General features: G+C 38.9%; 1 protein-coding gene across 8 annotated transcripts in view; it reads right to left on the reverse strand.

The window, feature by feature from the left end:
- Positions 1-24,283, reverse strand: part of LDB2 (LIM domain binding 2) — a 204,713-nt gene that overhangs the window by 69,346 nt on the left and 111,084 nt on the right. For all 8 annotated transcript variants that reach the window (XM_019625132.1, XM_019625131.1, XM_019625126.1 and 5 more), the window contains exons 2-3: positions 7,939-8,111; positions 579-701 (exon numbers count right to left, since the gene is read on the reverse strand). In XM_019625132.1, coding sequence (XP_019480677.1) covers positions 579-701; positions 7,939-8,111 — 296 coding nt within the window. The remainder of the gene's footprint in view (positions 1-578; positions 702-7,938; positions 8,112-24,283) is intronic.

Genomic DNA, 24,283 nt, shown 5'->3' on the forward strand with positions numbered 1-24,283 from the left:
TTATCAAATCTCTAGACTGGCATTGAATCCACCCTGGAATCAGATAATGTTCAATGAATCTGATGTGATTTATGCCCAATGGAAACCAAGAGAATCCCAAATACTCCAGTTCATTCCAACACTGGCTAGAAAGGCCAACTCCTGAAACAGATCTGAGGTCTGTGTGCCCCAAGTCTCCTCAGATGGTTCTAATCAAAACTGGAAACTGTTTTTCTTACTTCTTGTTTTATTTCTTTCCCCAGTTATAAATAACAGGTTTATTAGCCCAGGCAGCGCAGTACTGGATAATGACTGAATGGAATTTAAGAAAAGAACAAACTGTTTATTGAGATAACCTCAATTTAGAGTTTAAAATAATACAGTATCAAAAAAATCTCACAATTCATCACACTCAGAAACAAAGGAGGGGGAAAAGGGCCTGCATATTAAAATGGTTGAGGGAAAAGTTAAAATTTAGAGTTAATTATGTAAAGTGTGGAGACTACTGGAGCTCTTTTAGAGACAAGCTGCACTTTTTCTCCTTGAATAAAATGACGGGGTAATAGGAAAGAAAGTGAGATAGAAATGAAATTACTTACGTGCATGGCTAGAATGCTTCGTGGGACTAACTCTCTGTATTGTCTAATGGTAAAGTGCCATGTTTTTATTCTCATAAGATCATCAAAGGTGAACTCCAAGATCAGTCTGCCTTCTGTACACACCTAGAAGTGACAAAGAACACACTCATTCATTATGCACTTGGTGAACGCCGCATTTTTGTGATTCACATGTCAGCTACTCAGCAGTCTCCCCGACTGTCCTGGGAAGGCTGTGAATCTTGACAAAATGGGACAGCATGGCACACTGAGACAAGTACAAGCTCTAGAACCAGTGGATTCAAAAGACAGCCAGCTGCTTACCAGCCATGAGCTACTAGTTATGAGTGAAACTCTGTGAGACTCCATTTCTTCATGTGTAAATATTACAGTGATATTACAGCTCATCTTACAGTGATATGTCAAATATGCCTGCCACACAGTATGTACCCCACAAAACGATATTCTTTCACCAACATTTTTTCCCCACTTTTATCATTCTTCTACCATAGGAGCTTGAGCTCTTGTTCCAATTTTGGTTAATCCTTCTCTGGGATAAAGTACCTAATACAATTATTCATGCTGAAGTGTGAGATACTACAAAGTTACCCAACCAGAGGTCCTCATTTCCAAAGAGAAATTCCAGAGGGCAATGCTTAACCCAACCCAAGGCAGGTGTCAGTTACTGACATGTGGAAAACATAGGCATGTTTGGAGCATATTCCTTCAGTCATATTATATCAACGATGACAAATTCTGCTTGCATGAAGGGTCAGCTTTTGGGGAGGGGGCAAGTTTATCTTTCTAAGAAAAATGTGATATATTATTTAAAAAAAAGAATTTTGGAGGCTCTCTTCCTTATAGAATGATCCATAAGGGTAACTTTTTACCTCTTTTTGATATTCAGATCATTTGTAGCATGTAGTTCCTATGTTATTTACCTTTCTTTTCACAGTTAATGACTTTGAAATGGAAGAAAGTACTAGGCAATCGCACACCAGGGAGCCTATTTCACCTGTAAGATAGGCAGTGGTGGTGGCACCTTAGTCCAGTTTCAATCATTACAACTCATGATTCAGTCTATGCCGGCCTTCGAGAAGCAGTACAAAATAATGGACAGAGGCTTTGGCATCAGAAAGTACTAGATTCGAATCCTGAGTCGACTTTTCGCTCATTTTGGAACTGTGTGGAAAAATTAAATAAATTCCCTAAGTTCCAGTGGCCTCATCTGTACAATGAGGATAATGATACCCTTAGATAGGGCTGTTGGGAAAATATATTACAGGAAATTGTTTATGTAGTTTGCCTAGTATTGCAGCTAGCACATAGTAGGTTGATAGTAAATGATAGCACTAAAGATAAAAGAAATGCAACTATATGACACAGAGCCCTAGACTACTGGTGCTGAGACCTTGGGATACAGGAGAGGTATCTTGGGGGCTCTGCTGGGAAAAGCTGGGCCTCCACCTGGACTCTGAGATTCCCACTCATTTTCTAGATTCAACCAGATCAGCTTCAGTTTTATCTGTTTTAACATATTGGGCTTCTGATCAAGCTTTTTTTGGGGAAAGGTTTCTTATGCTAAAAACAAACATACAAAACTTTGGAAATCACTGCACTACACAATATTTAATTAACAATCAACTTAAAAAAGGATATGGTCATTTCTAAAACTACAGTCTATGGAGATAATTAGCAATTTACATTAACCTTTTATGAAATATTAACACTCATTTCCCTCTTTGGGACTTTAATAGCAAAGGCTACTATTTATTGAGTTCCAGCTATGTCCTAGGCACTGGGTTAGGTGCTTTCTAGTCATTCTAATTTAAGGTAGAATTTTCTTTAAGCAAGCCACAAATACCAGTACAGAAGAACTAGTAACATGTTTTGGTAGGGTTATTACTTAAGAAAGATGCTATTAATGTCTGCCATTTTCATTTTATCAAAGGTCTCCAAAGCACTGTAAGATAGTTATTGATCATCTGGGTGAACACCTCTAACTCAAATCCAATTAGCAGAATCTGTGGGTAATTTCAGGCATTTGGGCACCTTGCTCCCCAAACTCCTCAGCTGAATGGCCTTCAGAGCCTCATTTCTGAACTTAGTCATAACAGTTGAGCACATTGAAATGGGAGAAGGCTTTAGTGTCCCCAAACCACTCCTCGGGAGCATCTCAGAGTCAGAATTAATTTACCAAGGTTTTCAAAAGAGTTGCATGGAGATTAAGCCACACAATTCCCCCTGGGGTGCTAGCATGACAGAAGCCACTTGCAGTGAAGCCTTTCACAAAAGGGAGGTAACTACAGCCAGCCTGTGACAGTGAAATGTCTTGACAATACAGGACAGGGATATTTGGATGCTATAATCCTTTTTCTTTTAAGAGAGAGGATTATTGGATGTTTAAACAAATATTAGTCCAGTTAAATGTCATGCTTTTTTTATTATCTAATCTATTTGTTTTGTGTTTTATGAACCACAAACCCAGGGCAGATGGAGGTTCTGATTTACTTCTACTGGAAAGGAATTTCATAATGGGAAGGCCTGGATGTGGGCCTTCAGATGAATTACTCAATTGGAGCATCTGTAAGGTCAAGTTAAATTGTGTCCTTTGTTTACTGTGAGGACTCTTCTTGCAGCCCAACTGTCATGGGGCGACGAAAGGGAAAATGGCAACAAGCCTTGGGCTTCTCCTTTCTCAGCCCAAACCAAGGAATCAGTTTTATCCAGGGCATATCGTGTGTAAGAAAGGGCACAATCCTTAGCACTGAATCTGAGTTGACTGTGTTGGGTGTTTTCTTCAAAACAAACAAACAAACAAACAAACAAACAAACAAACAAACAAACAAACAAACATTAAATATCTTCCTTAAATGAAAGGATAGAAGAGAATTTGGTCACTATTGGTTTTCCCTAAGTAACTAGACCCCAAGCCTCCTCCCAAGCCCTGTGAAGCCTCTCTGCCCCAACCCCGTTTGGAAGTTAAAGGAAATTGAAGCTTTGTGATTTATTTTAGATGCAACAATCAGCAAATAGAATAGAGCGCTTAAGACATATCTATCTATATCTATCTATCTATCTATCTATCTATCTATCTATCTATCTATCTATCTACATAGATATATATGATTTGGAAATACATATATACATACATATATATGGTTTAGAAATGGTAAAATAATATGGGCATAGCTTATAAAAAGGAATTAATTTTTTTCTCTTTTCAGAAAAATTCTGTGCATTCCTCTTAATCAATACAATTAATGTAGCTTTTATCTAAAGTCGCCCCCTTTTTTTTAAAGCTGCCTTGCACTTGGAATCCAAAATCAAAAGGGTCTCCAATTAAGAAAACATTTTCTGTTGTGCTGAATTCATGTTACCGTACTGTGAGCTCTGACATTTTGTTTCTGTGGTAACCAAAATCAGCTGATTAGTTGGCATGGCAACAGAAAAGATGTAATCCCAGCAGACACACTCTAATCAATGCCCCCAGCACAGATGGTCTCCGGAGGATCAACAAGAAAGAGGCTGGCAGGCATTCAGTGGATCACGTGCTAGCTTGAGACTAGGCTAGGGACAAGCAAACTCAAAAAGAACATTTCTCAAACTAACCGGCAGCTTTTTAACCCTTTTCTGTCTTTCACTAATTATGAAGCAATATTGACCATGTAGTTATATGCATAATGCAGTTCTCATATAGCTTTCAGGAAATAAAATGTGCTTTTTAGGTGAGAGTGTTTATTTAAATGTCTTGGTCTTTATACCTGGAACAGTATACATAGAATAGTGCTATTATTATTATTATTATTATTATTATTATTATTATTAATTATTTATTTTAGTTACTAGATTACTATCTAGCAACAGCCAGATGGAAGGGAAACATAGGGAAAGGTGTGTGGGGAGGGGTAAGAAGCTTCCATGCCCTCTTTGAGCACGCCACTCACCCCAAATCTCTACGTGTTCACCAACCGGGAAGCACAGAATTGTGCTTTTAGATTAACAGTTGCATAAAGCTCATTGTATTTTACTTAGAGATGTTGTATGTGTAAATGCATATATATATATATATATATATATATATATATATATATGCACACACACACATATTAAAGCAATATGATCATGATTACAGTCAGGATAAGAATTTAAATGTATGATAGAAATCCCGGAGTATCACGTGGTATACAGGCTAAGAATGATAACTGTCAAAGACATGAATGAGTATTCATATAGGAAACTCGATGGTGCACTTTCATGGCACTTTTCTATGGTGGTAAATTATTTCATAATAAATAATTGAGACCAGAACAAAAATAAGCCTGTGCTTACAGAAGTGATAAAGGTGTCCATTAATGGCTGTGATTATTGTTCTAGTTTGTGAATCCTAAGAGTAACCCAACATGTACCCCAGAGAGGGCTCCTCTCAGCACCGGCCAGTATTTGCACCCTCAAATATAATTCAAGGGTCTTTGATTCTAAAAACCTTGTTGATTGCTCCTCTCATTATTAAGCCTTGTTTTCAATTTGATTTGAAATTGAATACAGAAAAGAGAGGCTTCATAATGTGTGTTTTAAAACTCTAATTACATATTTATCCATAATCTATAATGTTCCTAGGATCAGGAAATTGCAAAATGTGCACTATACTCTGAGGAATATTAAATATTACTGTTGATTAGGACTGCAGCTGATTTTTGATTCACCAAGTGACCAAATTTTCATAAAAGCAACTCAGAACCACTGGGTCAAATGCTATTTGGGGAATTAGAGTTTATTGATAGTCTAAATTAGAACAATGCGATACTGCCTCCACATAACGTGCTAAGTAATGCCATGTACTAATAGCAGGCTCCCCTTTAAAAATAAAGCATCAGCTTCCAGACTATTTTTCTTTGTGATACAGAAAGGTCATTAGTCTACTGTTTTATACTAAATAGCCATATTATTTTCTTATACAAAAGATGAGTAATTTTTAATTAATATAAGTACCATAAAGAAAAACTGGAAAGATTCTTTGGGTTGTATAATAATCACTAAGGAGAAAAAAAAAAGAATCCTTTCAAATTTTCTAAAAATAAATGTGCATAATTAGCATGTGGACTAAGTTCACACAGCCAAGCTACACTTCCCAGAAAGCAATATTTTTCATCACAGTATGGGAATATTCATTACAAGAGCTGGCAAATTGTATTGCCATGGAGTAGAGTCAGATGGGTGATCTAAATAATTGAAGCTTGAGGTTGAGCGAGCTGAGTTCAGGAGATGGTGCAGGTCTTCCTGGAGAGCGTCTGGGACACCTGAACAAATCACTCAGCCACCTGGGAGGGGGCATTCCCAATGAGGAAAAATGCAATAGAGAAAACCCTAGTTTTTCCATGTGACTAAAAAAAAACAACAACAAAACAATTTATCAGTTCATCAGAAGAATAGGATTCTGTTTGATTTATAATCAGGCCTAAATAGATAGAACTATATCCTCAGAGCAACTGACCACTATCATTTATGGAAAAGTTTTGGCCTGAGTAAAAAGACAATGAGGAAAATATAAGAGCACTGCTATAAGATGCATTTTTATTTTCAATGGCTACAGGCTGTGGAAGAAGCTCCTTCAATTATGGCAAAGTATTATTTAATTGCCATGGATTTTTTTCCCCTTAAAGCATAAGTATTTGTGTGTTTTTCTTGAATTACCTAAAAGTAACACTAAGCCTTGACAAACAAACAAACAAACAAACAAACAACAACAAAAGAACAATGAAGCAGCAAGGAAAAGGCTTTCTGTGCAGTGCTCAGACTTGTATCTCTCGAAATGGACTGTGTATCCATCTGATCTACAAGATTATGTAAATGTTTTGCATCTCTAAATGAAGTGCGACATGGACAGATTAAACTGTCATGCAAGTGATCATTCCTTTCCACATAGGGAAACTCTTCCCAGCACAGGCTTCTGCATACAGTGGGGATCTCCTTTGTCTCTGAATGACAACCTTCCTCTCTTCTCAACTGTTAAAAAGGAAGAAAGAGAAAGTCCAACTCCTGCCCCACATTTAAAATGTCTACTGACAAAGTCAAGGTATCATAAAAGCAGTGGCATCTGAGGATTTGTTTTTTCATTACATAACTGTTTCCTTTGCCTTTCATTTTATATACCATCGTGGGCACCACAGAGATTAAACGATACCAACAAGATCAAGGAATACTTTAAATAATAAACATTTTCTATTTGTTCTTTCAGCAATATTGTCCATAAGGAACAAACACATCTTCAGTTTTGTAATTTGGGTTTTTGTACTTCACCCTGATAATTCAACTTGTCTTAACTATAGAGAGGGTTGCCATTTGTGTTTCCAACTAAAAGAGATAGCTGCTATCGTTAATATCACAAATTAACTTTACATTGAGTCTTAGTCAAAGTGCAGTGAACTAGTGTTCATTAGAATAAGCTTCTGTTTGCCAGATTCTATGACTAAATATTTGGTCTTACTAGTTTTTCTACTTGGGAGAAGACATAAAGGATTGTCTGCAGAGTTCCAGAAAGGTCTTTGCCTCGAGGAAGTAATCCATATTTCAATTATCCGTGTATGGGAAGGAGCATAGGTGCAGAATGTGTAGATGGGGGTTGATTCTCTATCTCTTCTCTTTTTCATTTCAAATCCTTCATAGGGCCTTGAATTCTGCCTGAAAGACTAATCTGATCCTTATCCTTCCCTCCCCTGTGTTTCTTATTCTCTCTTTCACAACCAACTTCTGGTTTACTGGCTGAATGACCAATCACAGAACTTCTCAGAATTTGGGGAAACGACCTTTAAACTCCAAACTCCCTAATTTTGTTTATATTTTATGTTTGTATGTTCCTTAAAGATCATGGTGAGCTGACTTGTGGTTGGTTGGATTTTATCCCTGCCCTGTTTGTTCACATTGAATTTAGCTTTAAAAAGTATTTAATTTTAGTAACATATACAATTTCTTTAGCAACTAATGGTATTATGATGATGACTGTGATTCTAGATGGTCCTTGGATAAACTGGAATGTATCTCTCAATCTGACGACTAACAATGGGGGAACGTTCTTTTAGCTATAGAAGACCCTTTGCACAAAAACCAAAATTCTCATGTAGCAACCTGAGTTTCACAGGCAGCCAAACCTCTCTTCCTCTTAGTTTTAAGCCCCTCTCATGATTGACTGTGCTCCATATCACGTGCACACAACTTAGAACAGTGTTCGCCAAGAATCTAGCCATGTCACGAACCAAAAAGATTATGATGTGATAAATCAGCTCGGGCTCCAGAAGAATGCTTTTAATGATTATCCTTCAATACACACAGAGAAGAACAAGCCATGGTACACAGCGCCCCGTACCTTGGTAAACATGGGCTTCCCATGTTGGGTGACCATAGCGCATTGGTCGCAGTCCACCGTTATGGAGGAGTTGTGGTACGACTCTTTCGAGTGTTTGAGAATGTAATACAGGTCAGTCACCCCTCCTTCAAACACAGTGCTAAAGTAACGGGGGATGAGGGTCCTGCCGATAGCTGCGAGAGAAACACAGAGAAACAAAAATTAATGGAAATACCTGGCTGGTCCCACACACCCAACACCATTGCTAGACATCCAACTGGATATGAATCATCTCAAGAAACAATACCAGGAGGCAAAGTTATCTTTATTAACAGCCATGACTTTTCTGGATTATAGTTAAAAAAAATTAAATCCCCAATTATTTAGAAAAAGTTTGCAGTCATCTCTCTGGATTTTGTGTCCATTGAAAGTTAATAATGAAAGGGCCAGTATTTTAAAGAGAATGGAGACATACACACTGACTGCTTTGGACCTCATGTGTGTACTCTAAGTGAATATATTTTCAAAAAATAAAACACATCCAACCTACTTGGTTGTATTTTCCAATGGGCTGTTTACAGGCCAGTTATCCAATCATGTTTTACTAGCAGTGGTAGTCATAATAATTTAAATTGTGATAATGTAGTAAGTATTCGGCAGTGTGGGAAGTATTTTGGTATTCTCTCACTGGATCTTTAGAACACCTCAAAGAGTGTAGGTAACTGAGACCCATAAAGTTATTATGGGAAAACAAGTGAAAGGTTATTAAGAATGTTTCAAAGTCACATAACTTGTGAGTAGATAACTGGGGTCTCTAACTCCAAATCTGCAAACACCCAAATGCTAAATCTTTCCACAATATGTCACAAACTGCTTTAATGAATGAAAACCTTTGAAAAATGAACCGTATCTGCATATAGAAAGAGATCCATACCTATGTAAATGTAAATACTGATTATTCTGTCTGCTTCTGGAGTTGGATTGGATATCTTGGTAGAATAAAAGGCCCATTTTAAGAGAACTTGATACCTTCCACTTGGTCTAAATTGGCCTCCTTCATTGCATGTGTTCTGCCCTGCCCCATTTTCGTTTGAGTGATTGGTAAGTAGCTGGGTCTCTCTGATATATGATGCTTAGAAACAGCTAACAAGCCCTTGCTTTAGCAGAGATTTTAAATCCTCTTACACTGAAAATCCCAACTCATAATATCAGGAATTTTGCCTATGTGCAGATTTTGAGGCAAAGGACTAAAGCACTCTCAAGAGATCCGAGGTTTTTAAATAAATCTCTTACATTCACTATATAATACCTCCTGAAAGACAAAAATAATATTTAAAATAAATAAATTATCAAAGAGAGCTTTGGTAGGAAAGATCGTGCAGTCTTCATTTGAATGTTTTAACACATTTAATTTCATTTTAAAACAATCCATGTTAATCTATTTCAAATAGACCTATATCTTTTTTGTACATGAATTTGGGAAAAAAATAACTATAAAAAGAATACCCTGTCAAACTGTTTTCTGAAACAATTTCTAAAGAATCCCAATGTGAATGACTGGTCTCTGAATAATTTATATAGTTGTTATTGCTTTATATTTACTATAGTAAAAATCAATCAACAAGTGTGTTCTAAATATTCCAGGATCTCTGGCAATTCCATCTTAAATAATCCTTATACACACAGTTCCTAAATCCTGCCTAATCCCTAATAGCACATGCTCATTCACTAAATATAAAATTCAAATAAGAGTAATTTGAGTCCACCATATCCTTAAACGTATGCATGGTTGATGCTATAAGGAAAACGTTAATGGGAAAAACCTTACTGTACTTTGCTAAACAGATAAAATTAATTTAATGCATTTCAAATATTCAAACTTAAAACTACCATAAAACAGCTCTAATAATATGATATTTGGGGATCAGTACTGTGGAGAGTAAATACAAACCATAAAAAAGTGGATGTAGGGTGTAAATATTTCACCACAATACCCAAGGAACTGTCACATGAAAAAGGTTACTGCAAATAAACCCCACTGGATTAGCCACATTACACTTTATTCCTTAAGAATCCTGCAATTTAATTCTTTTGTAGTAGTGTTTGCTATATATTATCATCATTTTCATTCATAGTATAAGAAAAATTGAATGGGAAAAATGTTTGAGATTCCTTATCTTTAAATCTAAATTTTTAATTACCTCTGCAACTACAGAAAGTATACAAACTATATGATAAATGTACTTTGAGGGAAATGCAACTTTGCTTCATTGACTACTTTCGAGCACTCTAGGAAATGGTTTTTCTGGGTACCTGAGTTTTGTTTTCAGCCCTTGTCCTTGGTTGGACTGTCCCTATCCTTCCCCACGGTCCTGTCCGGACCATCATTCACAAAGCTCCATTATCCACTGTGGGAGAGCGCTACTCTGGGGGCCCCAGTGAACCATGATGATTATTGTCACTCCTTGCCTATGTAGTCTCCTGTCCTCATATATGGGCTGGGCCCACTGATCCTGAATCAGTAGAATGTGGCACAAGTGACCCTGTGTCAGTTTTGGGTTAAACCTTAAGAAGGACTAGAAGTTTCTTTGTGCTTGGGGGAACGTCAGTTGCTAAATCCAAAGTCCAACTACTCTAAGACGCCATAGCGCGAAAAGCCAGCCTAGTCACGGGAAGCAGTCCCATGAAGGAGAACTGCGTCTCCTAGCCAACAACCCCAGCTAAGCTTCCAACCAACAGCCAGCAGCAACGTATGTGAGTGAGGCCATCTTGGAAGTGAATCCTTGAGCTCCAACTGCACTGCCTCAAGCTGATGTCACATGGAGCAGAGACAAGTTCTCTCCCATATGCTTTCCTCAAATTCCAGAACTCTGAGTAAATAAAAGAAATGTTTGTATTTTAAGCCAACACATTTTGGAGCATTTTTAAATGTAGCAATGGATAATTGGTACCATTTCAAACCCCTAGGCTACAAACATGGGAAAATTAGTATTTTTTCCTGAAAGTGGGCAGTTTTGCCACTAAATACATGTGAATCTTAGAAATACACAAGTTTTCATACAGAGGAAAGCAGATGAGAGACAGAGAGACTGTGGACCGATTGGGGCCCTCATTTTAGCTGGGACTGAAGCCATCTCTAGCTCTCAGAGGTCCCACTTATGTGAGATATTTCTGCCCCACCTCTTTTTATAAATTTTTAATTTAAAAAAATTTTTGTTTGAGTGAGTTGGTGTTAGCTTTCTGTTATTTGCAAACAGAGGGATCCTGATTAATGCGGTCCTGTTCAGGGTGGAATAGGGCAGCAAACACGGATATCAAATAAGGGGAAAGTGGTGAGAATGAGAATCTGTCAAAGAGACCTGGGTCTCTCCTTTGTGCAACATACTGTGTCAGAAGCTGAAAGGGATAAAAAAGGTGTGTGTCACAGACTGTATTCATTTTCTACTGCCACTGTAACTATCACAAACTTAGTGGCTTAAACTCTATTTATTTATCTTCTTATCCATAGCTCTGACAATCTCACATGGGCCTTCCTGGGCTGAAATCATGCCGTCAGTAGGGCTGCATTCCCTTCTGGAGGCTCTAGGGGAGAAGCAGTTTTCTTGCTTTTTCTAGTATCTAGAAGCTGCCAGCATTCCTCACCTGTTGCCCCTTCATCCATTTTCAAAATCAGCAGTGCTGGTGGAATCCTCATCGGGCACCACTCTCACTTCTTCCTCTGCCTCCTCTTCTACTTTTAAGGATGTTTGTGACTTCACTGGACCCACCCAAATAATCCAGGATAACCACCTGTCTCAAGGTCCTTAACTTAATCAGATCTCTCTGCACAGTTCCTTTTGTTACGTAAGGTAACATATCCACAGGTACCAGCGACTTGGACTGGACATCGCTAGGGGGTTACTGTTCTGCCTTCCAAGTGAATATCTTTGCCAAAGAGCTTCAAGGATGAATATTAAACATATAACACACACACACACACACACACTATACAGATAATGTGCAGTGAAAGGGACAGCCAGAAAAAAAAAATCACACATGCTTGAGGAAATCACTCTACAGCCCATTGATTTCTTCTGTAAACATTTACTGAACCCAGAGTAGGTGCAAAGCTCCTTCGTAGGTGCTAGAAACACAAAGATAGATTTTTGTCCCTGCCTTCTAAACACATTTCTAACAAGAGAGTTAACGAGTATCTAAGTATCTATAACACAATGTGATAATAAAGTTAAAAAACCAACTCGTGATTCTGAAGTCTTTGCCCGTTTCTTCTGAATCCTGAATTCAATGTACAATTGTATTATTTTTGAAGCACTGAGAAGATTAAAATATCCTTTTAATTTAGTAAATCATGCAACCATGCTACACAGCCTAATATAAGTGACTTTAAATCAGTAAACATTTCTGATTTAGCTTCGGTGATCCCCTAACTCATCAGCCACACAAAATCTGAATCCATTTAAATTTTATACTGTCAAATTCATGTTAGATGTACACTTTGCATTTATACTTTAATTCTTAGAATTAAAAATAATTTAAATATCGATATACATAAATCTACATTGTACTTCCATGAAAAGAATTACATCTTTCAAATATTCTTGAAGAGATTAAGACTACGGTAGATTATAAAAGAGATCCCATTTTTCTAAAACATTTAGGTCAAAGTTCCAAAAGCTGGGAAGGGTAAGTATGGTGGGCAAGAGAGCCCAGAAGATTTTCCGTGATGTTCGGTGAGTGGAATATGGTATATATTATTTATCTATGTATTTATGAAAGAGAAAAGAAAATCACAGATTAAATTATTCAGGAGCCTGAGATGTGTATAAAGAATGTGTAAATGATACTCTTCCTTGTGGGTAAACATTAGTCCCGAAGTAGCTAAAATTTTATTCAAAGCTAATTTGGATGTTGAGCTCTGAATTCCAGTTCCTTGGGAAGTTTCTTATTGTTCTGTTTTGCTCCCAACCACTGACCACCACTCCCCAGAAGTTCTCTCTATTGGAGTTGGTAAACTGATGGTGCTGTGGAAGCTGGATGTAGCTTCCATCTCTTCTTGTAGGTGCTACTTGTAGATGTTAGGATACTTATAGATCTTAGCTGATTTTTCCCCATTTAGAAAACAAATGGTACACATTGGGAACTCTTAATCGTTGAGAAGATACAAATTATTGTGCATTTGCTTTTTAGAGCACTTCATCTCATTTCGCTTCTATGCATCTCTGTATCATTATGTAATGTAATGCTTTTCTTAAACTCTTAAGAATGCTTATAGGTAATTCACATGAAAGAAATTCTAAGTAGAAAATAATCATATGGGGAAATGTTCAAACTAGCAATCAAGGCATAGATTAAAATACTATTAAGATTAAAACATAAACTTGGTGAAGTTGTGGTGAAACAGGCATACTCAATACTTCCAGGGAAATCAGTGTAGCAATTACTCCTTATCTTGAGAATCTGTAAATCTGTTAGTTTATTAAGTGTGACTCTAATCTCTTTGCAAATACTCTTGCCGAACCATAATTCTAATGTTCAGATTTTAAGTGCTCCAAAGTTCTTCAAGTCCTTTAAAAAACATTACCTGATACTATGACCTTTGACTTGGGATCATCATTTACTATTCTAAACTCCTGTGCTTTCTGTCTTTCAAAGACGATTCACTTCCAAAATACGAAAGATGCTGCGAAGCCTGATTAAAATGTGGACTAAGAGGAAGGTTTGTAACTAAGTTTATTAGTACCTCTTAATACTTGGCAATTATTTAACTAATGATTTTCCTCCTCACTGAAGAGAAAACCAGAGCTACACACTTGTGTTTTTAATTTGTTGAAGCTAATTATAATAAAATTGATTACTATGATTAAAACAAACATTTTGTAAACATGATACTAGATAAACTGGTTATCTGAATCTAAGTAGTTTTACATAGTTGTTCTCAAGCTATAGGACCTCAGAAATCCAAATGGAAATTTTACCACTGAGGTACTTACTAAACACAAAGATTCATAAAGATTCATTAAATTTTAGACATCTGTATTCAGAAATCAATGAATGTCTTATGCTAACATGTAAATGGAGATGCTCTTAGGAGTGAAATAAACACTGATGATTTCATTTATGGTAAACAACTATAGTTTGCCCAAACAATGGAAATAAAACATGCTGGAACTTTGATGGGGGTGATACAGGCTCAAGGCAGATTTGTCTTATTGAAGGGAAAACAAGTCAAACCAAGTTTACTTTCATAAATTGACATCATTTTCATTCTAACCTACCTTTTCGTCTTTTCTCAACCAAAGCATTGGACTTCAATATCGCCTCTGATGGCCCCTTTTGTTATTTCAAAGATTCATTCATTGCTATATGCTTACTAAATACCTACTGTGGGCCTGACGTTGTTCCAGGTGCTGGAGATAAAGAGCAGGCAAGCGGGGAGACTGAAAGGCAACTTGGTGGCAAGAGAAAGCAAGCTATTTAGACTGCCTAGGCTGGAGGCTGGAGTGAGGAGCTGATACAGAGCTGATTTCTGATTGAACGGGGCCATGTGAAGATCTGGGAATGGGGGGTTCAAGGCCCAGGGACCACCAACAGCAAAGGCTCTAAGACAGGAATGCGTTTGAATTGAATGAGCTTGGTGTGTCCCAGTATGAGACAGAAGGCAGTGTGGCAAGAGCACAGTCACAGAGGGAGATGAGAGACAGCTCAGAAAAAGAGGTGGGGCCAGAGTACGTGGCTCTTTCTAGGCCATGACAAAGGGCGTGAATTTGATTTAGTGCAATGAGATGGCATCGGAAGGTTTGAGCCAATGATATGATCTGATGAACCTACTCTAGTCTTCTTAAATAGTATATTATGCATCTGCCAACAGTGTCTCAAAACTTCACAAAATTCTCTGATGCTCCCAGAAATCTACTAGACATTTTTTTCTTTGACTTTCTACCTACACAATTTTTAATAACTTGACCCACCTTGCAGTAGGTACTGGAGGAAGAAACATCCATGACCAAGGTGGACCCCATCCCGCTTTTAGGGAGCTTCCACTCAAGCAATTCTTAGAGCTACTAATTCATTAAAGGCAAGAGAGACGTGTGCCATCACTCCATCTGTTTCTCCACTGCCTGACACAATAAGGACCCAATACATATTTGCTGAATGAGTCCACAAATGGACTCTACGAATGGATTTCCAGCTCCAAGTTGTAGGAACTTACGTGTAAGCCTGCCTCATTTCATCTCATTCAACCCGTGCTTTGGCATGATTGGATCATTTGGATCCCGATTCTGTCAGCCACACCACAGGCTATTTTCACAATGGGCAAAATTTCTCTTCCCCTTTCCGAGGAACTGACAATAACATTGTACAGGAGAGGTCCACAGTCATGGCTGGACTCTTTTACCATGAATCAACACCCTTTGGGTATGAAACTGAAATCCTTTAGTGACTTCCAGAATAAGTCCATGCTCTAGTTACTGATGCCTCATAGACATGGCACAGAGTCAATGGGGAGAGAACAAGGTGTTAGAGAAAGATTTACGTGAAAGGATGGATAGACATCAATCACGCACAGGGGACCAGTGGGGAAAGAGTGGTGCAGGCTAAGGAACAAACAGCACGCGTTAGGGAGCACGGTGCACTTCTCACGCCGTGGGTTGCTACCTTGACCTGCTCTTACATATTTATACCTTAGAGGATTTTGTCTGGATGAACTGCTATATCACATAGAGCTCTCTTGCTCTCTTTATGACCGTGCAATATTTTTTAGTGATCCAAACCTTATAATGTAGTTCACATCTAGTAGATTTATCTCTGCTCTCAGTATTCTCTTTATTTCAACATTTCATAACTACTATATTTATTGTTCAAGATGAACCTTAAGATGATATTTTCAAATTCAAAAAAACAAAAGAAAAGTGGAAAGAGGTTGAGTTAAATTACATTAAATTTACTAAGAAAGAACTGACCACTTGAATGCGCTCCGCCTTCCCATTCAAAAACATGAAATGTTTGTCTATTTGTTTAAGTCTTTATCTCTACCTCAAAAGAATTCTGCAGTTTTTTATATATAGATACCTAAGATTTCTGGTTAAGACAGTTCTTGAATATTTCAGTTATGCAATATATTTTTTTATTATATTTCTATTTGGAACCCAGAATTTAATGTGTTATTAATTTTAGAAGGAAAACTGACTCTGGGTGGTGAACACACAATGTGATATATATAGATGATGTGTTACAGAATTGTACACCTGAAACCTATGTAACTTTACTAACAATTGTCACCCCAATAAACTTTAATTAAAAAAAAAAGCTTTCTTGATGGAGAAATCTATCACTCCCAAATACTGATAATTTTTTACTTCTTTCCAATATATTTGTATCATTAATTTCTCACCTTATTGCAATATTTAGACTAGAACTTCTCGGGGTGGGGAAAAGATTAAATAATGTGGGAAGTTATAGATTTTTTCCCCCTGATATTATTTTAGAAAATGCCCCCAAGATTAAGGAAGTAGTATATGTTGATTTGGCATCATATTACTAATCATGGATGGAAAGAAAAGCAAATAATTTTTAATCTTTGTTCTTACATTTTTTTTCTTTTTTATCCTAATGGATGTTTAATTTGATCAAATGCCTTTTCAATAACTATTAATTGTCCAATTTTCTTTAGAATGCTATCTATTAATATATTTTCAATTATTGAACAATTTTTGTGTATAAACCTTACTCTCTCTTGTGCACACATACATACACATTTTTGGATACAATTTTCCATAAATTCAAGTTATGAATTCATTCATTTCTTTAACAATATCTATGAAACTAGTGATTTATATGATGCACTATCTTAGGTAGTAAATTAGAATGACAGAACCAGAGAAGACTCAAGTTTTTTTCCAGTGATACCTATAGTGGTTTCTAATCCCAATGGGTTTCTGAAGATCTCAAAATGCACCCCTAGCTAGTTTTGCATCTTAAAAAAAGTTGTTAAAAAGAAGAACATGTGTAGCAAGATTTGAGTAGGAATGATCTCAACTTAGTAATACTGATTAGCTCTTGATTAGTGATTTTGAATAGCACTTAACATAAGTGGAAAAATATAACACAAAATACTAACAATTATTTAATAAATGTGATTAGGTTATCCATGATTATATTCCACACTCTCATTGTACAGAAGAATCTGATGGCCAGAGAAATAAAACTGCATAGCTACTCTGAGTCATAGTGGAATAAAGTAGGCCACTTATTTTATTTTATTTTATTTTTATTTTATTTTACACTTTACCTTTTATTTATTTATTTATTTTTTATTTTTATTTTTTTTTATTGTTAGTTTCAGGTGTACAGAACAATGCAATAGTTACCCTTTTCACCCTCACAAAGTAACAACCCCCCTCCCCCCATCCACTGCCCTCCCACCCCCGATATCGTGCTTATCTATTACAGTTCCATTGAATCCTTTCCCGCACTCTACTCCATGTCCCGAGGTTATATGTATATATAATTATAGTTGACATAGAGTATTATTCAACATCAGTTTCAGAAATACAATGTGGTGGTTAGGCCTCTACATCAACTATGAAGTGGACTCCCCAAAAGGACATGGGTCCATCTGGCCCCCTAAGAAATGCTTACATTATTGATTGTATTCCTCGGACTGTCTTTTTCTATCCCTGCCGCCATATTACAATTACCCAATTGTATTGTCTCATCCCTTCCCCTTCTCCTTCATCCCCACCCCCTCCCGACTAGCAACCCTCAGTTCTTCCTCTGTGTCTCTGAGACTGTCTCCATCCACTTCTCCCATCCATTCAGTTCCTTAGAATCCACGTATAAGTGAGATCATATGATATTTGTCTTTTTCTGACTGACTTATTTCACTTAGCATAATGTTCTCTAGTTCCATCCATATTGTTGCAAAGGGTACTATTTCCTTCTTCTTTATAGCTGAATAATACTTATTTTAAATCAACCAATATTGGTTTATTTCTATGCTCAAATTTAATTTGTATTAATTTTTAAATTACATAAGTAATACATGTGCAAAAAGAATGCATTACTGTCACAGTGACTCACTAACTGCTCACTGAATCTGTTTTCTTTTTCTAGTCATGGAACTAGGTTTCATCTCCTAAACTCCTTTTCAATTGGGTGCTACCATGTAATGGAGTTGTAATCAATGTTGAATGGACATTTCCATGGTTTTTATTTTTTCAACCAAGTAAACGCCAAGAAGAAAAATTCAACTTTCAGACACGATGAGTAAAATCATTCTATGTGCAACTGACATGTTTTTCCTGACCCCTAACAGCTAGATACTGAAGACCCAGCAGGCGGCTTCATAGAATTCTCCTCCCCCAATGAACGGAAGACCAAGAAATGGGAAGACCCTGGGTCCCCGAATTATCGCCAGGAAGATAGGTGCTGCGTATTGGGAAACCCATTTGGACTTGGGAGCAAAATATACCTTTCTACTGTGTTAAGCCACTTAAATAGTGAGGTTTATTTATTTAAGCAGCTAGGGTTAATTAATACAATTAACAACTAAGAAGTCTCAAGTTCCCCCGACCACTCAGCGGCAATGCCTTCACTCCTCCTTAAGTCACCTTTGTTATCTGTATACTATGTAGGCTCTTAGATTTTTAAATTAAACATTTATCTCCATATACATGTCCCCATAGAAAACACATATCATTTTGTGTGAGTGCCTTTTGTTTTGTTTCACATAAAACGTATCATATGAACTGTATCTTTATGGAACTTGTCTTTTTTTTTTCACTCAATAATACATTTTTGAGCTCTAAGGCTAATTCACTTCTTTTAATCACTGCACCATATTCCAGAATATGGCTGTTGCACACGTTATTTAGACATTTCCAGGTTGAGAGACGTATAGGTTGTTTTTCAATATTTTCGAATAGGGTAGACACTGAAAAAGGAAAAAAATATGTTTTATTTGACTAAGTATCAGTAATCGCCCTTTAAAGTGCATGACCACTTTACTCTCTTATCAGCCAAGAGTATGTTTTACTTTCAACTTCACCAGCACTGAATATTGCCAACTCCTATGTTTTCTATCGTTTAGATCATACACTGGGTCCCTCACAAAGTGCAGCCCTCAGGTACTCAGGGGTTTATCTACATGGAGATGATAAAATTAAGTCATTAATCACAGACCTCCTGCTCATGTGGTTATTACTCCAAGTGAATCATCCTCATTTGAGACTTTCAGAGGGTTTACAGTTTTCTGAATTTTTTTTACCTGAAACCCATTCACTTGACTAAAGAAAAACGAGAAACTGTTCCAGACTAGAAAAGTGAGGAAATTCTATTCCTTGATTTGTTAACGGTGCCAAACTTCAAGAACTCTGGTGAAATTATTTCAATATGATTTATTGGGCCTTCTCAAACTCAAAGCCAAGGAACACCACAAGCCATTCAATTTTGTGTTTTAATATAAGCACAACTCAACTGGCTAAGAGAAATGTTGCCAGAGAAACAGAAATACGTGTGTGATTTCAAACTGAATGGAAACCGGGACTCAGCACCAACAGCAATGCCAAAGGTGGTGTAGAGATGATTTGCTCTCTGTAGACAGGGGCAGACTTGAGGAAATGGACCCTCAGGGCTGGGTATTATACAAGAAGTCCCCTCTCAGGTGTTAAGTGGTCACTGAAATAGAAGCTAATAAAACATGACTTTTCAGAGTGGATTCTGAAGTCAAAGGAAAGGTTTGCAGAATTAAAAGAATAAACGGGCTGTCCCCATCACCCTTCTGTCAGCTCCATCTCAACCTCTCCCACTTCCTCAGTGTTCCCTGCACTGCACCCCTCAAAACCTTTGCTCACACAGGAACCTCTGCCTGGGGTGTCCTCGTCCCACCTCTTCTGTTTCATCCCGTCTCACGTATCCTCAGATCTCAGCTACAGCACTGTCTCCAAGAGCTGAGCATCACGCTTTGTCCTCAAGTTCTCCACTTCTCTCCTCTGCACTCAAAGCGATTCTAAACGTGGGTGCTGCAGTGAAAGTTCCAGATTCATGTATTGGCTGTGCCACTGACTCGCTTTGTGACCTTGATTCATGCTCTTTCAACCCCAGTTTCTTCATCTGTGGAATGGGCATGGGATAGTCACTCATTGAATGGCCAGTTACGCATATTAATAAAATCACACAGGCAAAATACTTACACAGAGCCTGGCGCTGCTAAGCACTTAATTCATGTCATTACTCCCATAACACTCTGAATATGCACCAACTATTCTGTGTACCCCACTGTATTGTAATTGTCAATTTTATTGTCTTCCCTTCAGTGACTGTAGTTCCCTGAAGGCAGAGAACATTTTCTCGATGATTTCAGTATCACAGCACATTCGTGATGTAAATAGCTACTTAAGCGATGTTTGGCAAATGGATGAACGCGGACTTGGCATGTCTATTTAGACAGCCTGCCAACCTCAGGCTGGTTACGCTTGCACGCGGGTTACTAACGCAGAGGTAAAGCCACTTTTACAGTTCAGGGCTGGGGGACCAAATCCCCAAGAAGAAGAAAATATGGTTTTAGGGGCCCCCTCCCTGGAATTTTCCTCTCTGAATGCTCAGGTTTAGATCATTTAGGATTACCGACTAATCATTTTGAAACTTTCGTCCTGGGATTAATGTTCATCTTGAGTTTTCCCAGTAAAAGAAACGTCCCATCTGAAAGCACTTAGCGTGAAGGGGCTTCTCCCTCACTGCATCTGAATGCACAATTCATAAACATCCAAACTCCATAAACAAAAGCATACTTCTGAAGAAAGACTCCATGTGCCTGCCACATCAGCATTCCGGAGGCACTTTACAGGGAAGTAAAACTCCTTGGAAATGGGAGCTACTAAAAGAGGGTCGGTGTCACATTCCACGGTAGTCCACCGGGGGTTGTGCCTCTGACCCTTAGACTGTATCTACAAGAAAAGGAACAAGGCTTCTGACAGTGAATTCAACGTTGCATAGGCTTTCTGACAGTAGGACTTAACAGACCAACTGCACCCACACGAGTTTGACACAAACGTGTGGGCACCAGTTGTTGGAGTGTGATGTTCTGTGTACAGATTTTCAGAAAAGCCCGAGGGTTTAGGCAAGAGAAGGCAGCCTCTGGGCAGTGTGTGGCTTCTGGGATGAGTCTGGCTAGCATGAGCCTTGATACCTGGGCCTGTGCTTGCACACACCTGCTAACATCCCTCTTGGGTTGAACAGCACAAACACCCGCTCACTTCTCACCACTATCTGATAGCCCCTTCTCGGAAGCTGCCCCCATCTCTTTTCAATGGGAGGCCTCTGACTCCATTTCCCAAGGCCTCTATCTGCACTTGACTGCCTCCAGGAGATGTGACCGTCTTACTGGGAGGTGAGGAGCACCAGACATCTACTGGCCCATGTGAACTTGGAGCAAGCTCATTGCCTCTGGATGGACACGGCTCTGGCCCCTCTCCGGCTCCCTTCTTTCTCCTCTGTCACTATTAAGAACTAATAAGAAGGTCCAGGGACCCCCCTGGCCTTGCTCTTCCCAGGCCTCACCAGGCTTCACTTCCTCCCAGGAAAGGGGCATGGGTTCCAGAGCATGGACCTGGCAGCCACCCTGCCTGGGCTTGAATCCCAGCGCTGGCCCATAGCAGCTGTGTGACCTTGGGCAAGTGACTTAGTCATGCTGGCTCAGGTTTTCCATCTGTCAAATGAGGATGAGAACAATGCTAGCCTCATAGGGATACTGTACAGAGTGCCTAAAATCGTCCATGCAATGCACTCAGCTCCGGCTAAGCTTTAGCCTCACACCCTAACTCAGTTTTCTTCACAACATTCATTACTACTCATGTTATGTAATATTTGTATATTTTATCTGCGCCCCCACAAGAAAAAATGCTCCAAGAATGGAGGAACTGTTTGTTCCTGGCTATAGTCTCAGAACCAAGGGCAACGTGCAGCATGCAGTAGGCACTTAGTAAATGTTTACTGAATGGCTGGACTTGGTATTGGAGCATATTAATACACTGATAATCATTATTTTATTATTTTATCATTATTATTAGCATGTAATAATGATTAAATAGTATAGAAAATACCTGGGTATTGAGCATGTACTCAATACATTGTGAATAACTGCTAGGAAGCAAAGAAGGAAGGAAGGAAGGAAGGAAGGAAGGAAGGAAGGAAGGAAGGAAGGAGCGAGGAAGGAAGATGGAGGACAAATGGAAGGAAAGAAAGAAGGATAGGCATATTCCCAAACAGGTGCTGGGAGGAGAATCAACTTAATGTTTGGGGAGGCAGTGAGGGGAAAGGTTGGTCAGAGTCAGGACAGTGAGAAGATGGGCCAGGGCCTCATAAATCCTTGGCCAAACACCCCTGAGTGAATGAAACGTGTAGGTCAGGGAGGCAAGACCACCAGGGGAAATCTCGTATGGTGGGAGTGAGTCACTACTGCACTGCAGCTGAGTGACTGCCGCATTGCAGCCTGTGACTGCCACACTGTAGCTGAGTGACCTCTGCACTGCAGCTGTGTGACTGCCGTGCTGCAGCTGTGTGAGCGCCTCACTGCAGCTGTGTGAGCGCCTCACTGCAGCTGTGTGACCGCCTCACTGCAGCTGTGTGACTGCCTCATTGAGGAACTAGAGGCATCTTCTGCTCCAGAGATGGCAACTTTTGCTATTTCCCAGGACTGCAGAATCAGAGATGGCAGACCTCAGCTGCCTGCTCAGGTGAAGGGTCCCTGGGCTTTCCTCTAGGTGAGATGGTGCTGCTGCTCTTCCTCTTACTCACCAGGTTGTTACAGAAGAATTGGCCTGGGATAGTGTAAGAAACACAGGCTGTGGAATCAGGTAACGGGGCCCAATCCCACTCCACCATGGTTTACGATAGTGCAGGAAGAGATTCACTTGTTCTTCTTATCTGCAACCACCCCACCCCCATTCAGTACACATTATTATACACCCAGGTGGCTGGTCATGTGCTAGCTACATGGGGATGACATTACTCTCTTTCCAGATGACCTGGAGGATTAACTGAAATAGAACAAGTACACTGAGTGTCTAGCCAGGTTCTCAGGACACAACAACGGTGCTCCATTAACTCTACCAGCTAGGGAGGCAGGGCTGGGGCCTTGCATACAGCAGGTACTCAATAACTGCTCACCGAAGGTGACAACAAAGGCAGAAATACAGACACCACATCAAGGAGCATATAATCCTTATCTACATTCTACCGTCCACATAGAAAAACAACATAATTTTAAGCGCTTTCATAAAGAAACTTGCGAGATGGCTGCCTTAGAGCATTCAGGGAAAGCACTGCATGTCCCCACACCACGCTCTCCACTTTCTAGCAAACCCGGGACTAACTTCATCGACCAGTCTGCAGTTCCCAAACTGCCCAAGATTCCAAGGATTAAAAACAGCAGGGCAGGATAATCTAGGTACATTTCTCCTGCCTGTCCATTATTATTTTATCAAATCTTTGAAAAGTCTATGTATTCTTTCTGTAGTTTGCAGATGAGTGATTGCTAGTTTGTAACTTGTTACATTAATAACATCTCTTCAAAATTCTCTCTCCCTCCTTCTCTCTCTCCCCTCCCTTTCTCTCTCTCTCTCTCTCTCTCTCTCTCTCTCTCTCTCTCTCTCTCTCTCTCTCTCTTGTTTTTTTCCTTCTCCCAAGCCTTTTGTTTCCCGAATTTCAGCCCCTCCTCAGCAGGAACATTTTGGCAGTGTGGGTTTATGGCTACCGTAAAGAAGAAAAGTTTGAAAGGCAAAGCCAGAGACATGATCCCCAGCTTTACAACAAACTCCTGTCAAAACATAACAAACCACAGCCAGACATGAGCTGCAGTGACAGAATGCAAGCCCATAAAGATGATGGAGATCAGACGGGACAGGCACTTTATAGAAGCAAACACCTTCCTTGCAAACAGATAGAGCGAGAGGAACACTGAAAAACCCTTCCTGAAGTAAAAAAAAAAAAAAAATGGTCGGAAGAAATAAGGACAAAAACATAAAATTCAAATGACAGCCCAGCCCAAGGAGATAAACCCAAGGCAGACAAAGAATCCAATTTTACTAAATCAAGCCGACATCTCCTCCTGACTTTAATTGACCTCAGTAAGCTGGATCCTGAACAAACATAAAATTAAGAAGCGGATACATCCAGTGGAGGAACGGACTATCAGTGTGTAGGTGTTTGGAGTCTCACTGACTTGGGACACTCTTGGTTCTACATAGGAAACATGAAATCATCCACTCCACTGGTGGCACCTGGCATGAGATCAGGGATTCCGTGTCTCAAAGTTGTACCACACGGAAGTTTCCAGATCTGAGGTCTGGATCCTGCAAGATGTCCAAAC

This window comes from Hipposideros armiger, unplaced genomic scaffold (assembly GCF_001890085.2).
Source record: "Hipposideros armiger isolate ML-2016 unplaced genomic scaffold, ASM189008v1 scaffold_616, whole genome shotgun sequence".
In the NCBI taxonomy this organism is placed as follows: Eukaryota; Metazoa; Chordata; class Mammalia; order Chiroptera; family Hipposideridae; genus Hipposideros; species Hipposideros armiger.